Source organism: Centruroides vittatus, unplaced genomic scaffold (genome assembly GCF_030686945.1).
Source record: "Centruroides vittatus isolate TY-2023 unplaced genomic scaffold, ASM3068694v2 contig_301, whole genome shotgun sequence".
NCBI classification, from domain to species: Eukaryota; Metazoa; Arthropoda; class Arachnida; order Scorpiones; family Buthidae; genus Centruroides; species Centruroides vittatus.
This window is the reverse complement of record NW_027121927.1, coordinates 2,802,317-2,817,783: the sequence shown is the minus strand read 5'-3', so window position 1 is coordinate 2,817,783 and position 15,467 is coordinate 2,802,317. Positions and strand designations below refer to the sequence as shown.

Below are 15,467 nucleotides of genomic sequence, written 5' to 3'. Positions count from 1 at the left end.
AGCCTGAAGACAGAGCTCTACATGCCACCCCTCCTGATTGCCGATCCTGGACAGTTTTGCTAACATCCTATACATTGGTTTATGAGGTATACTATACATAGATTATGAAACTCTCTCTCGCCTAGTTTTAAGTTAGACTAGTATTGTCATCAAACATTAATGTACGAATGGTCACATGCTAATTGGAATTGCCGGCCAATACAAGTATTTACCTGTTAATTTGATATCCTATATTTGTACTCTAAAATTAATTGTAATTAGAACTGTATTTATGTGTGTATTAAATGTGTTGTTTTTAATTTACTGTTGTTATCTTTAAGTACAGCCGACACCTTATCCCGACCTCACCAACCCTCCCCACTACTCTAATCGCCCTCCTATGACCATACTGACAAGGAAGCCGATAAGTAGGGTCAGGCTCGCTGCTTAACCCTCTCGGTTCTCACACATGTCACAAATGCTTAGTGAAATTAGTCAAATCTTTTCATTATATTTATAATTTCATAAATTATAAAATATATTAAATGTTTTTGAAGCATTTAATATATTTTATAACATTATTTGTACTAAATTTTAAGTACAAATAAAAAAATGAGCAATTAAAATTAATATAAAATTTATATATTTTTATACAATATAAAATATTTAAAAAATTACTTTCAATCATATTTTGATGATTAATGTAAATGTATTAATTTATAAAATTATTAGGTTTAACACTTCCTCATATCTTTAATATTTCCTTTAACTTAATAAATAATAAAATAAAAACAGAACTTTTAAGATATTATTGTATATAAATAATAAATTACTTTAATTTTATTTAATGATACTATTGGTAATTAAATAAACAATTAGAATAAAATTTTATTTAAGTTTAAAATGAATTTAGCAAAATTTAAAGTTTACCAACCTATCTTCATTTGGTGTTATTTTTTCTAAAACAAAATCTTTATTTACAGCTATTTCATGAGCCAAGACCATATTTGAAACACCATTAGCAGCTTTCATTATTTGTTCTACAGAAACAAATCTTGGAGGCGATGCTATAAAATATAATGGTTTAAAATTTCTAAATATTTATTAAAATATAATACTTTATATTTAAAAAATTCTGAAGATATATATGTCAATTAATTGTTAAAAAAGTAAACTGTTAAATAATTATTATTAAAAAAATATATCCAAATATATGTATATAAAGTAGTAAATAAATTACACCCAATTCTGTTTTTACACTGTAGAAATGTTCTCAAAACATCTATGTTGTTTACATGGAAAAATAGAAGACTGGTTCCAGACCTGAAAAACCAGTAAAAATCTTCTTCTTCTTTTATCCCTAGCTGGCATTTGGTTGCGGGTGTCCGCGCAACCAGTATGCTGCTGTGGGTGCCGCAGGAAGTCGAGCTTTCTCCACAATGCCCCTCCAATGCCCCCGATCCATGGCCGCCGCTTTTGCCTGGTTCAAATCAAGCCGTTGGTTCTTGAGGTCCTCCTCAACGTGTTTGGTCCACGTTTTCTTAGGTGCGGAGTGTTGGATTTTCCACAGAGTAGGTCGCTGACGGAAGAGCAATTGGTGGGGAATTCGGTTAATATCCATTCGGCACACATGGCCGAACCATCTCAGCCGTCGCTGTTGAATTTGTGTCTTAACAGATGGCTGTTGTTGGCATCTGGCCCGTACGGCATTGTTGGTGATACGATCCCAAAGGGAGATACCAAGAATCTGTCTCAAGCATTTCAGTTGAAAGGTCTCAAGTTTGTCCAAGTCTGTCTTAAGCAGGGTCCAAGTTTCTGACCCATAGAGAAGGATCGGTATGACTAGTGTACGGAACAGGCGGATCTTGGTCATCAAAGAGATGTTATTCTTTTTCCATACACACCATTTAAGTGAGGCAAATGCATGGGCTGCCTGTCCAATACGGGCATGAGTTTCTTTTGACGATGCCACTTTCTTCTCCTGGATCAGTGACCCAAGGTATTTGAACTCTTGTACCTGCTCGATTTGGACTCCATAAAGGTAAACAGTTGCCCGCGATCCATCCGTTGTAAGCACTTTGGTTTTGTCCACATTTATTTTAAGGCCATATGACTGAGCGGTAGTAGCTATATCATAAAGCGTGTCTGTGGCCACTGCATCGTTGTCAGCGAAGACGGCACTGTCGTCGGCAAACATTAGATCAGTTAGAAAGTGGCCATCCCCAAACTGGACCCCACGTTTCCCATCAAATGTCTTCCTCATAATTGAATCCACCACAATATTAAACAATAGTGGAGAGATTACGTCTCCCTGGCGAACCCCTGTCTGGATGGTAAACTCCTCAGACAGTTCCCCCCGGATTCGCAGCTGACTGGTGGAATCTTTGTAGGCTTCCTTAAGTAGTGTGATAACTTTTTGTGGGACATGCTCATTCTCAAGTGCTCTCCATAGCGCTGGCCTGTGCACACAGTCGAATGCAGATTTAAAATCGATGAACAGGACAATAGTCCGTTTGCCGCATCTGGTCCTTTCCTCAATAAGCTGACGCAGGGCAAAGATTTGATCGCAGCAACCACGACCAGGACGAAACCCTGCCTGTTCTTCTCGGCTGGTTTCTTCACGGTGTTTTTGTAGCCTTGATTGGATTATCTTCATAAATACTTTTCCAACGATGGAAACGAGACTGATACCGCGATAATTACTGCAGTCCCGGCTATCACCTTTCTTATGGATTGGCACGATGATAGCTTTCTTCCAGATGGCTGGTATTTGTTCTGTGTGCCATATTGCTTTAATAAGTAGATAAAGACGATGGTGCAGGATGTCACCACCAGCCTTGATCGCTTCTGTAGTGATCAGATCTAGTCCAGCAGCTTTGCCAATCTTCAGCGATCCAATGGCTGCCTTCACTTCTGTAATTGTAGGCTCTGCATCTGACATAGGTGTTGTGGGCTGATCAATCGGCGGTGGGTCTGCTAACATTCCCTGAGGAGCGTCATGATTGTACAGATCATTAAAGAACTCCTTCCAACGCTGCAGTCGTTCTGTCGACGATTTTACGAATGTTCCATCTGCTTTCTTTATGGTATCATTTGTTACTTTGGATTTTCCGCTCAGCTTTCTGAGAGTGCTGTAGAGGGTACGGTACTCATGTTTGGACGCTGCTGCTTCCAGGTCAGCGGCCACTTTGTTCCAGTACTGCTCTCGATCGATCTTCATTTTCCGTCGAACCTCATGATTAAGCTGGCGATATTGTCTATAGTTGGTCAACTTCGCTTGTTTTCGTTTGGCCACCAAATCGAGGCAGTCGTCAGATATCCAAGGCTGTGTTCGCCGGCGGACTGGTGGGCATAGGGGCTTGGCACAATCCAGTATCACCTCTGAAATCCGTCTCTCCTCCTCATTTATGTCATCAGATGTGTCCAATATGGAGAAGCGGTTTGACAAGGCGATCTGAAATTCTTGTCTGCGTGTTGTGACCATGAGTTGTTTCCAGTCTGGCTGAGGTGATGGTGGCGAGGTCCGCTTAGCACGTTGTAGTTTAAGCTGGATTTTGGCACGAACCAGGTAGTGGTCCGAGCCACAATCGGGTCCTCTCATAGATCGAACGTCCTTCAGCGTTGAGCGGAATCGGTGGTTGATTAGGAAGTAATCCAGTACAGCAGAATCCTCACCAGATGGATTTCTCCATGTGAGCTGGTGTTTTAGTGGATGCTGAAACCAGGTGTTCCCTATGATCAAACTGTTGGAGGCAGCAAAGGATAAGAGACGCTGTCCGTTATCATTGATTTCGCCATATCCAAATTTGCCCACTGTTGTCTCCCATCCGCTTCTGTCCATACCAGTATGGGCATTGAAGTCGCCGGTCAGGATAATCAGCTCAGTCTGTGGGATCATGTCCACCGTATACTGCAGTTGGTTGTAGAAATCATCCTTGGCTATGTCATGACTAGTTTCAGTTGGTGCATAGGCGCTCACGATGTGGGCCTTGATAGTACCGTGTACCGTGAGAACTGCCAAGCGGTCCGATATTGGCTGGAAGGCGATAACACTACGCCCAGCCCGGCCATCCACCATGAACCCAACGCCCGCCTCCCGGTTGTCACCTCCAGAATAGTAAAGCGTCATTGTCTTATCACTATTCGGTGGTTGTATGATCACTGTTCCAGATCCAGTGAGTCTTAGTTCTGATAGGGCTGCAATCGAAATATTGCATTTAGCAAGTTCACTTGCAATGATTTCCTTTTGGCCAACATGATGTCCTGTTCTGACGTTCCATGCAGCAATGTTCAGTCCAATTTTTGGGGTGATATATGGCCTCCGTCTCTGTCTGTGGCCCATATCCAATTTCTCACCAGCATCCTGGGACGATAGTGCTGGTGCATTGGCTGCCCCGGATGCGGTAGCATTAGCTGCAATCGGGATTCGTTCAAAATTCATGCGGTTTCTTGGCTAATTTCCCCAGTTTCCTGGTTCTGGTCATCTCGCCAAAATGACCACCTTCCTCCTTTCGCAGCCGGGCCTAGGACCGTCCAAGGCGGAGTAGAAATGTTCTCAAAACATCTATGTTGTTTACATGGAAAAATAGAAGACTGGTTCCAGACCTGAAAAACCAGTAAAAATAATATGATAAACTAATTAACATCAGAAGTCAGAGTGACAATATTGACCTCATGCACAGATTTTTGCAATTATTATAGTCAAGGTTAGATTCAGCCTTCATAGTGTGTTACAAATCGTACTCTGAGAAGTACTGAAAGTAAAAACAATTGTTGTGCTGAGTGCCAATCAATGGTACAAATATATGTACTGTTGATTGGCAGTGTACATTTATTTCAGCACAGGGCATAGTTGGTATGTTGGTGCATGTGCAAGTTTTTGTTCTCCTTGATCCAGCTTGCATCAGCATTGTGTGTAACAGCACTGGACCAAAGAGAGGACCAATAAGTTGTGAGTTCTTCTTCTGTTGGTGTGCTGTGTATCAGTGATTGTTTTTGTACTAATTTGTCTATAAAAGAGTTTTTCATTGTTTGCAAATAATTTATTTTGTTGTTTTTGTAGTGAACAAGTTTTGTATCATTTGAGTCTACATGCTTTGGCTGCAAGTTTTTGTTTTAGTGTATCAATGTATTCTGTAATGTATGTGTTGTGATGTTCCTGTTTTGTGTATGTTTTGACTTTCCTAAAAATGTTTTTGAGTTGTTTCTTTAATTTGAGTGTTATGTTTTTTTAGTGTATTGTGTCAGCCTGCCTAATTGCTGTCTAATCTCATTTATTTGTTTCTATTCTTCTTTGCCATGCAGGCTTGTGATAGAATTATATTTTGTATGTATTTGTCTGCAATTGTATATTCAGTCCATGGTGTGTCACTACTGTGACTGCTCCAGCATTAACTAATGCATGAATATCTGAGTATAGAAATTAAATGAATATAGTAAGAGAATGTTTACATAATTTAGTGTTTTTCCTGCTACCTTAGATGTATTGATTTTTGGTATGCATGGTCATTGTGTGGGATCTGTATCTGTATATTTGGTGAGTGTTTCCTGAAATAAAAGTGAGAGCATATTAACAAAATCTATGTTTATGTTATCAGTGGTGTATGAGGAAGTGTCTGTAGTATCATTAGTGGTAATTGTTGTATGTGAGCTATTATCAGTGCTTTTTGCTGGATTATCCTTGCAGGTTATGTGATCTTCATTAAATGTTTCTGTATGTTGATGTATTTGATCAGCAACCTGTTGTTTGATAAGTTCAATTGTTGTTTGGGAAATAAGGTTGTTGTGTATAATTGTTCTTTTTTGATCAACAACTCTTTGGTGACAGTGAAGTGAGGATATTGTGTGAATTTATGATGTAGCTGTCGTCTGTATGCTGTCATGTTTGTTTCAAGTCTTGTGATGATGTAATAAGTACAGATGATAAACTTGTTCATTTCCATTGTCCATTTCAACCATTGGTATGGTTTTCCAACCTTTGTAGTCTGTGGATACATTGCCACAGAAACACTAAGTGTGATACTGATGGTAAATCTCTTGAGTGTAATCACTTTTAGCTTCATTTCAACTCATAGATCTTACTGGCATGGATGTCCCTATTAGGAGCTTGTGCTCCAGCCTTGTTCCATGGGTCAGTAAAATTACTGGGCTCTCCCACCACAACCAGGTGGCGACAATGATTATTATTACTATTATACAAAATATAATAAATAAACTATACCTGGCACTCCTGGAAATAAAATTCCACCTAAAGGAGAACTGGGAATTGTAATATGTTGAACTTTCCTTCTACTTTCTTGTTCCTCTTCTAAAACGAAATCATTTTCTGCTTTTGTTTTATAATTAACTTGTTTATTGTTATTCTCATTAACTTCATCAGTATGAGAACATGTTTCATTCTCTTTGATATCACTTTTGGATTGTTTGTTTTTATTCTTTTGAGGAATATTTTCATCCATTTCTAGAACAAGAAAAATAGGGATATTTCATTATCTATAAACTTAATTTTCAAGAATAATGAAAATACTTGTTATTGCCTTATAAATGATTAATATAGGTTAAAATAATATATAATTTTGGAAATTCAAACTAAAATATTAAAGTTAACTTAAAAAAAAAAAAAAATTATAAATTTAGCTTAACTGAAGAACAAAGATTTTTATAGAATGAATAAATCAGAAAAAAAAATAAAAAATCATTAGAACAAAACTGGTCACATCATATTTAATTAGTAGATTTTTCCTAAGTCATAAATATACTTTTTCTATTTATTTAAATAATTTGATTGAATAACTGACATGACAATCAAATTAATTTGAAAATTAATTTGATTGTCATGTCAGTTAGTATAACAGATCACTAAAGCAAATGAATCATTTATCATATCTTCAATTCTTTAATTGATTAAAAAAAAGAAATAATAGTAATGAATTAATTATTATTATTAGATCTAAAAATCTGTAATTTATGATTTAGATAGTTAGATAGTCTAATAATAGGATTTAACAATTTGGAGGGGTTATCACCCCAAGGCCTTGGTGTGATAAGCCCTCCAAGTTATTAAATCATATTATTATGCTATCTATCTATCTAAATTAAAAGCATCATTTATTATTATTGTAATTTATGCATTAATGTTTCTGATGCATCCTGACTTTAATTTCAAATGCATCAATCATCAGATACCTTGACTAAAAAAAAATTTGAGGACAGCTTTATAAATTTATTTTGGTTAATTATCATCAATCTTATTTTTCTTTATATGAAAGGCTAGATTTTAAAAGTTGAATTATATTGTGCTTGATTGCTTGATTTTAAGAGAAAACAAAAACTATATATATATAAAGGTGTCCCATAAATTTGTAATTTAAAAATTTGTAAAAGTTGAAAGATTTGGTATATTTGAATGTGGTTTGCATAAAAGTTATTCTTGCAAAGGGGGATTTTTTTGGGTAGAGAAAATGGAAATAGTTCAAATTTTTGTCAATAGAGGGTACTGAATGCAAAAAAAAAAAAAAAAACTTTGGAATTGTGCAAATCTGAATCTTATAAAATGCAGGGCGTACAATTATCAGCCCATTTCTGAATTTTCCTGTTACTGGCGCTGATGTTGAAGTTGTTTTATCTCAGCCACGAATTGCCTGCTGAAACTTTACAAAGGTTTAGGACACAGAAGAGAATGAAGAAAGGTTCAGATCAAATCACTCCCGCTGGATTGGTTTCCTAGTACGTCGTTTCGAAGAAAGGGGAAGTTTGTGTAATCGCCCATGCAATGGTGCACCACGTTTATTAGAGGTCCGTACCTCCAATGTGGCTTTGCAAATGGAAACCAATCCGGCAGGAATGATTGGACCTGAACCTTTTTCATTCTCTTCTGTGTCCTAAAGTTCATAAAGTTTCAGCCCGCGATTCGTGGCTGAGATAAAACAACTTCACCAATAGTGCTTTATCCACCAACGTCAACATCATAATGAAAACCGTATGTCAGCGCCAGTAACAGAAAAATTCAGAAATGAGCTGTTAATCGTACACCCTGCATTTTATAAGACTCAGATTTGCACAATTCCAGTGATTTTCTTGTGTTCAGCACCCTCTATCAACAAAAATTTGAACTATTTCCATTTTCTCTACCCAAAAAAATCCCCCTTTGCAAGAACAACTTATGCAAACCACATTCAAAAATACCAAATCTTTCAACTTTTATGAAGTTTTAAACTTCATAAATTTCATATTTACAGATTTATGGGCCACCCTGTATATAGTTTGTTCAAATTAATTTAATGTTCATATCCAAGAGTTTAGAGATCAATCCTTTTATCTTCTTTAAAAAGGTGAACAGTCTACTTGAAGAGAGTGATTTCCATTTGATAAAATCCAATCGAGTAGAATATTTAGCATTGACTAAAAGTGCAACAAGTCTGTAATTCAATTCCTGTATATACAGTGGTGATATTCGAAATAGTTAACAAAGGATTCGCTAGCAGAAAATTTTTCCCTGAAAATCACCGACAAACAAAATGGAAGTTTTGGCTAGAAATAAATACAATACCTTTTCTTGCGTTATATCTAATAATCAGTGGCGTATTTGGAACATAACGAGCCCTGGGCCAAGACCAGGTAACAATAGTATATTAGTGCTGTCGACCTTTTTTTTTTCTTCTTTTAGGCAGAGAAATTTTTCACCCCGAATGGCACTGCTGATAATAGACAGATGTCATCATCTCTCAAAATACAATATCCTTTTTATTTCACTGTCCATAGCCTGACACATGTTCCACAGCCATCTTGTATTATCTCGCGCGCGTGAGATTGTGGGATCTCCTTATGATTGGATCTAGTTTCAAGAACTCTCTTGAATCGATCACGATTAAACCTCATTTCAGTCAAGATTGAAACGGTCGAGGGAGATCGCACCAAGACATAGTCCCTGACCTTGCTCACAATCTAGATTGACATGCTTGGTGCGAACGGGGTATAAGGCTCTAGTTTAGTAGCATTACAGAGTATAATACGTATATTTTAATATATTTAAAAAAAAAAACAAAACCACTGAGAAATGTTCTGTGTGTTTAACAAGGTTCGGAAAACTGAAAATTTTAACAACGGGTTTGGGCGAACCTGTGTGAACCCGCTGAATATCACCACTGTGTATACATAAATTAATCAATCCTAATTAGCCTATTTAGTAACTTCTATTTTTCACTATTTCAAAATGTTTTATAATATACTATGCTACATAATAAAAGATCATAATTATGTTGTGTGGAAGGAATCATATCTATAACAAATATTTTTCAGGAATCTAAATATAGAAATGGGCACTGAATGAACATCAAAACAAACTCAAGTAAATTAAAATGAGAAAATTAAAAAAAATTTTTTTGCATTGCTCTTTTGTAAGTTAGAAATCATATTCTCTTAGGTCTGTTCACTTTCTAAATAAAACTACAGTATAGTCTTGTTATACAGGTACTCCTCACTTTACGACAGAGTTCTGTTCCAACGACTATGTCGTTAAGCAAACTGGTCAATAAGCGAGAGCTTGTGCTGGAATATAGGATCATTGTAAAATTACAAAATTATAAAAATTATGCAACAAACTTCAAATTTATTCATAAAAAGACATGCATATATACATATTATCATTTGTTTATTTGGTTATCTGAAGCTGTAGAGGGTCCAGGTAAGGGGCCGTCCATAAATTACGTAAGGTATTTTGGGGTCAGTGGGGGTCAAGGATTTTTTATGATTTCTTACTCATGGGTAGGGGGGTAATAGATCCTGTCTTACGTAATATTCTTATTTTTTGATCTCGTTGAGTGATGGAATTTTGAATTTGGCAGTTTCTATTAAGAACGTTCGTTGTACTAATGCCATCTGGTGTGACGTGATGGAATAATAATGCTAGCAGACACACTCTCTACACATTTTTTATCATGGGAAAAAGGCCATGTAGTTATTTCTCTCTCTCTCTTTTTTTTTATTTGAATAAGTGCACCACTCCTATGGGTGTATAACACTAAGAATACATAAACCAAAATACATGATACAAAGTAAACATAAAATTAGTATTCTGTTTTTAGTGAAAACTAAAATGTAAAACTAGAAATTAGAAATTATAAATAGTCTTATCTTCCATATTTTTTAAACATAATTGTAAAAGGGATCAAAGAGTGGCTTCTGAACAAGCTTATCGAGTGGATATGGCCACCTGAAACCAAGTGTAAATATTTCTAATTTCAGAATAAGTCTATCTTGATCATAAATTGGACAATGATAGATCATATGGTCAACGTTGTCTAGGTTTTCTGTAGAGCAAAAGCAAGAGGCAGTTTCTGCCCAGTTATACATGCTCAGTAAGTAGTTGAGCAGTAGCAAACGTTAAATCTCTAAGTGGTGATGAGAACCTGCATTCAACACTAGGAAAATAAAGTCTTGTATAGAAGCAAGAAACGAGAAAATTCACATCCAGGCGTTAAGTGTTAACGAATATCGCTATAATCACTAGCGCTTTCGACGAAACTATTTTCATCTTCCTCAGGTGGATAAAAATGGATAAAATCCTCTTTCGAATTAAAAAATTTTCGAAATGCAAAAACCGCTTTAGAACTTTGGAACACACTCACCGATGGAACAGAGCGAGAAGAAATTTAAATGTGCGCGCGTGGTGACGTAGCGCATGCGCTATAAATTACTGAAATGTGGAGTTAGAGGTGTTGTTTTAATCTGTTATATAAGTTAACCCTCATAACAGGCAAATCAAGCGTGGGCGTGTTGCACGGATTTAGTGCAGCGGTAAGAAAGGCCTCCCAAATAAACACGACGCTCCTGTTATTACAATGCCTGAGCATCATCACCTGGTCCCATAGCGGGGTGTATGGGTGCTGTAACACCATTCTTGCTAATTCGGTGTCTGCTTTGCCTGCCCTGATGGAAAGTTGGTGTTCGGAAATACGACAGGCCAACATTCTGGTTGTTGCGCCAACGTAGTGGGTGCGAATACCGGATGCAGTATTTTCCAATGGGATGGAGTAAACTCCAGACCTCTCTAGTACGGAGGTAGCATCCCTGTCGTTGCACAGTAGCCTCCTAAGAATTTCCAATAATTCGTCACAAAGGACGCGTTTAGCTTGGTTAATAATCTGCATGCTATATCGTTAATGGACAAGGAGATTGGGACGGTTATGGATTTCGAGAGTATGTTTCCATCAATAAATCTTACCTCATGCTTTGAGGAGTTAGTGAACCTGTTATGTGGGTTGCACCCAAAAGCATACGAACACAGAAAAGAGTTAGAGATAATGGTGGATCTGATATGTTTTCAGTCATTTTTCAGTTTCCGAGGTAAAGTTTATAAGCAGTTAAGAGGAGTCCCAATGGGCAGCCCGATGTCTGGCCTGCTCTGTGAGTTGGTGGTGCGAAAGATGGAACGCATGACGCTTTTCAACTATAATGAATACATAATCATGTACAAAAGATATGTAGACAATGTTCTAATTATTTGGAAGAATGACGCAATGATACAACGATTCTTAGACCAAGTGAACTCTAACCAACATGGCTTAAAACTTAACCTTGAGCAAATTAGTAACAAGGAGCTACACTTCTTGGACGTTGGCACTGAATTTAAAAATGGAGCTTTAAGCACGAAAGTGTACATAAAGCCCACGCAGGATCCGATGTATATTCCGGCAAATTCTAATGACCCAACGGTTTATAAATTGTCCGCATTCAGGGCCCTAATCAGAAGAGCGTTTTTGTATTGCTCAAATATAATGGACACGATGGATGAGCTGGGTAGAATCAAAAAGGTTGCAAAAGAGTTAGGCTTTGGAACAAATTCTATAGAGCGTTTAATAACGGCGTACGTAAAGCCTAGGAGCAGCTCTAAGAAAAAACCGGAGACTGGGGGGTAACTTCACAAAGTTTACGTATAATAAATGTTTCTTCCCGATTATGAAGCAAATAGCGAGACACAAAAACGCCAGTATAATATGCAAAAGGGCCCCCACAGTCTATAGGTTGATTAGAAATGACAAGGAAAGAATTGATGATAGAGAACAGGCAGGAGTATATGCAATTCCCTACAAAAATGACCAGTTGGGAATAGATAAGGACTACGTAGGAGTCACTAATAGAAACCTTGGAGTGAGGATAAAGGAACACCGGTACGATGTCGCTAAAAACAAGTGTGCAACAGCATTATCAAAGATGGCCCAAGCGGATGGTTCGGTTGTTAAATGGGAGGATGCCAAAATTCTTGCAAAAGTATGCTCGCCAACGCTCTCATCCAAAACTGAGAAATGCGAAATTTACAGAGCAAGTTTGGCTGACAGATGTTTAAATTATAAGGATGTGACGGGGTTACCGTCATCCTGGAAATACATAGTAAGAAGTAACACACATAATAATGCGTCTACCGTGACTCAATAGATATCTGGATTAATGTATAAGGAATTGTTCCTTAATGTTTACGGCCAGTACCGTATTTTATTTTCATTTTCATGTTTGGTTTATTTTGATTTAATTTATTGGATTATACTTGTTCTATTAGTTTAATTTATAACGTATGTTCTAATTTGATTTAATTTTGAATGAGTTCGATTTTGTATTAGAGTCGAACGACTGTAACCTGAAGATGGCCCATAAATTGGGCCGAAAACGTTTGTTATAAGAATAAATATATGTTCTCAGCAATAAGGTGTATTGGATGTATCTAGTTGAATCTATTTATAACACTTCTTTGTAAAGTGATAGTTTCAGTTGGTAGTGATGGAACATTTTGCTTTTTATAAATATATAGAATTGATGTAGATAATATTGCATTTGTAGGCATTTTTATGCATGAAATATAGCTAAAAAAGTATAAAAAAAAGACTGTTTTGGGGTCAGAAACAGTTAATCCATTTTATATTGTTTCCTATGGGAACATTTGTTTTGATTTCAGAACAAATCAGTTTTAGGAATGAATTAAGTTTGAAAACTGAGGTTTGACTGTACACGAATTTCATGCCAACTTGCAAATTACTGATAGGGACTGTAAAATGTAAGTCAGCCCAAAATGAATCTATATTTATGTATATAATCAACTAAATTAAATATAATTAAACCCTAAGTCAGCGTTTCTCAACCTGGGGGTCGCAAAACAATAATGAAATCATTTTATGAAAAAAAATCATTTATTATAAACTTATAAACATTTTACTTACAATAAGTACACATGTAAAGAAAATAAATTAAGGTGATGGTTGCATTTGTTTTTCATTTAAAATTTTCTCCATACATGGATCTACGTTAGAAACACACAAAAGCAAATTGTTTTCGAGTGATAAAAGACAATTCCTGTATTTAGTTTTTAGCGCAACCATAGACGAAAAACTTTTTTCACACAGATAAGACGTAGAAAAAGAGATTAATATTTTCAATGCTTCTGTGACTAAATTTCCATATTCATGTCAACAAGCAAACCAAAATGTATTTAAATCTTCAGATGTAAATTGTAGTTGTAGCGTTTTGTTGGCAGACATTTCGATGAGCTGGTCGTGAATCTCAACTGGTAACTTGGCAGCGGCAACAACATCTTCACTAAACGGATTCAGTACCCATCTCTTCAAGAAATCATTTTTATCTGCCGGGAAATACTCTGTCAACTGAGTTTTTAGCTCATGCAAATGCATCTTCATGCAATCCAAACTGTGGTGAATAATAGTGTCTTGTTCATTCAAATTTTTCTCAATATAATCCGAAATGAGTGGGAACATATCCAAATTTTTGCTTTGAAGGCAAATAATCCAGATATCAAGCTTCTTAATGAACACATGAGCTTCGTCTGTCATTAATAAAATGTTTTTATCATATCCTTGTAAATTCACATTCAAGTCGTTTAAATGTGAAAATACATCAGCTAAGTAAGCCAATAACTACAAACACTCATTATTCTGTAAAAACAATGAAAATGGCATTTGTTTATCCTAGAAAATTATTATTAATTCATCTCGCAATTCCAATACCCGGGTTAACACTTTCCCTCACAATAACTATTAACTTCTGTATGGAAAAGACGAGATTTTTTATTTTCACCCATTTCATTGCATAGTTTAGCAAACAGCCTGTTCTGTAACGGTTGGCTTTTAATAAAATTAACCAACTTTACAGCTTAACAAAGAATTTGATTTTTTCCGGCATATTTTTTCTGACAAGAGCATGTCTGTGAAGGAAGTACAATGAAACCTCACTTAACGAGCATAATTCGTTCCAGAGTCTTACTCGTAATGCGAAACACTTGTTAAGCGAAACAATTTTTTCCATAGAAATTAATGTAAAATACGATAATGCGTTCCATGCCGAAAAAATGCTCAAATGTTTTATGTATAATGTTTATTCAAAAAAATTGTACAATATACAGTGTTAACAAGCGTGAATCATCATTATATTTTCTTCTAGCATGGAATAATCAATCCTCAAATGAGAATTCAATTTGCAGAAACAAAAAAAAAATTACAAGTAATATGTTTGATAAACACTCCAAACGATATGCCAAATTCTTGGATTATGTAAAGGCTATAATCAAATATTAGAAATTAATTAATTTGACTAGAGGTAGGAAGTTATGTTTCCATCTCGTATTAAATTTAATAATTATAAATCGTATTAAATTTAATAATTATAAATTGTTAATTTTTAATTCAGACATTTCTAAAATTTAATTTGGAATTGGTCATTAAATTTAATGACCCAAGAATTTGGCATATCGCTTGGCGTGTTTATTACTGTATTTTACGGACTTTAAGACGCACTTTTTTCTTCGAAAAATTGCCTCCAAAATTCAGGTGCATCTTATAGTCCGTAGCGTCTTATAGGCACTTTTTTAAAAAATTGCTTAAAAATTAAAGTGCGTCTTATAGTCCATAAAATACGGTATATAACGGGCTATGGTTGTTGATGCTTATAATTAATATGCGTGAACACAAGTTTGGAAAAATATGTGGTCACAAGCGACACTACGATGCTAGCAGAACGAGTGCTAAACACAGACTGATGGAGCATGTCGCATGCACACAATTTGAGATTTCCCCTCTTCTCATCACTCGTTATGCGAAATATCGCTAGTTAAGCGAGGCAAATTTTTACAATTTGTTTTGCTCATTATGCGAAATACTCGTTGTGCAAGGTGCTTGTTAAGCAAGGTTCCACTGTAGTGCATTCATTTCGCCCTTGGTATAAGACGATCTCTTAATATTTTCATTAATCCAATCTATGTTAGTATAGTTTCTCGTAGCTTCATAAAAAACATCAAACAGACATTGTCCTGTTGCATGACCCGGTACTGTTTTGCCTAACAACATATTTTCTTTGATTGATATGTCCCTATCGCATTTATACCTCACAAAACATAAGAACTGAGACATGTTTGCTACATTTGTTGATTCATCAAATTGAATACTAAAAACTTCATTCGAACTCACTTGATGAATTATCTGATCGTGAAC

The 15,467-nt window shown here is 35.9% G+C and overlaps 1 protein-coding gene and 1 long non-coding RNA gene across 3 annotated transcripts in view; both read right to left on the bottom strand.

The window, feature by feature from the left end:
* The window catches only part of LOC136972783 (uncharacterized), a 240,388-nt gene that overhangs the window by 20,070 nt on the left and 204,851 nt on the right, over window positions 1–15,467 (bottom strand). The window lies entirely within an intron of this gene.
* The window catches only part of LOC136972768 (T-complex protein 11-like protein 1), a 48,699-nt gene that overhangs the window by 20,070 nt on the left and 13,162 nt on the right, over window positions 1–15,467 (bottom strand). For both annotated transcript variants that reach the window (XM_067267406.1, XM_067267405.1), the window contains exons 2-3: window positions 6,200–6,439; window positions 914–1,046 (exon numbers count right to left, since the gene is read on the bottom strand). In XM_067267406.1, the coding sequence (XP_067123507.1) occupies window positions 914–1,046; window positions 6,200–6,437 (371 nt within the window). In that variant the 5' untranslated portion in view covers window positions 6,438–6,439. The remainder of the gene's footprint in view (window positions 1–913; window positions 1,047–6,199; window positions 6,440–15,467) is intronic.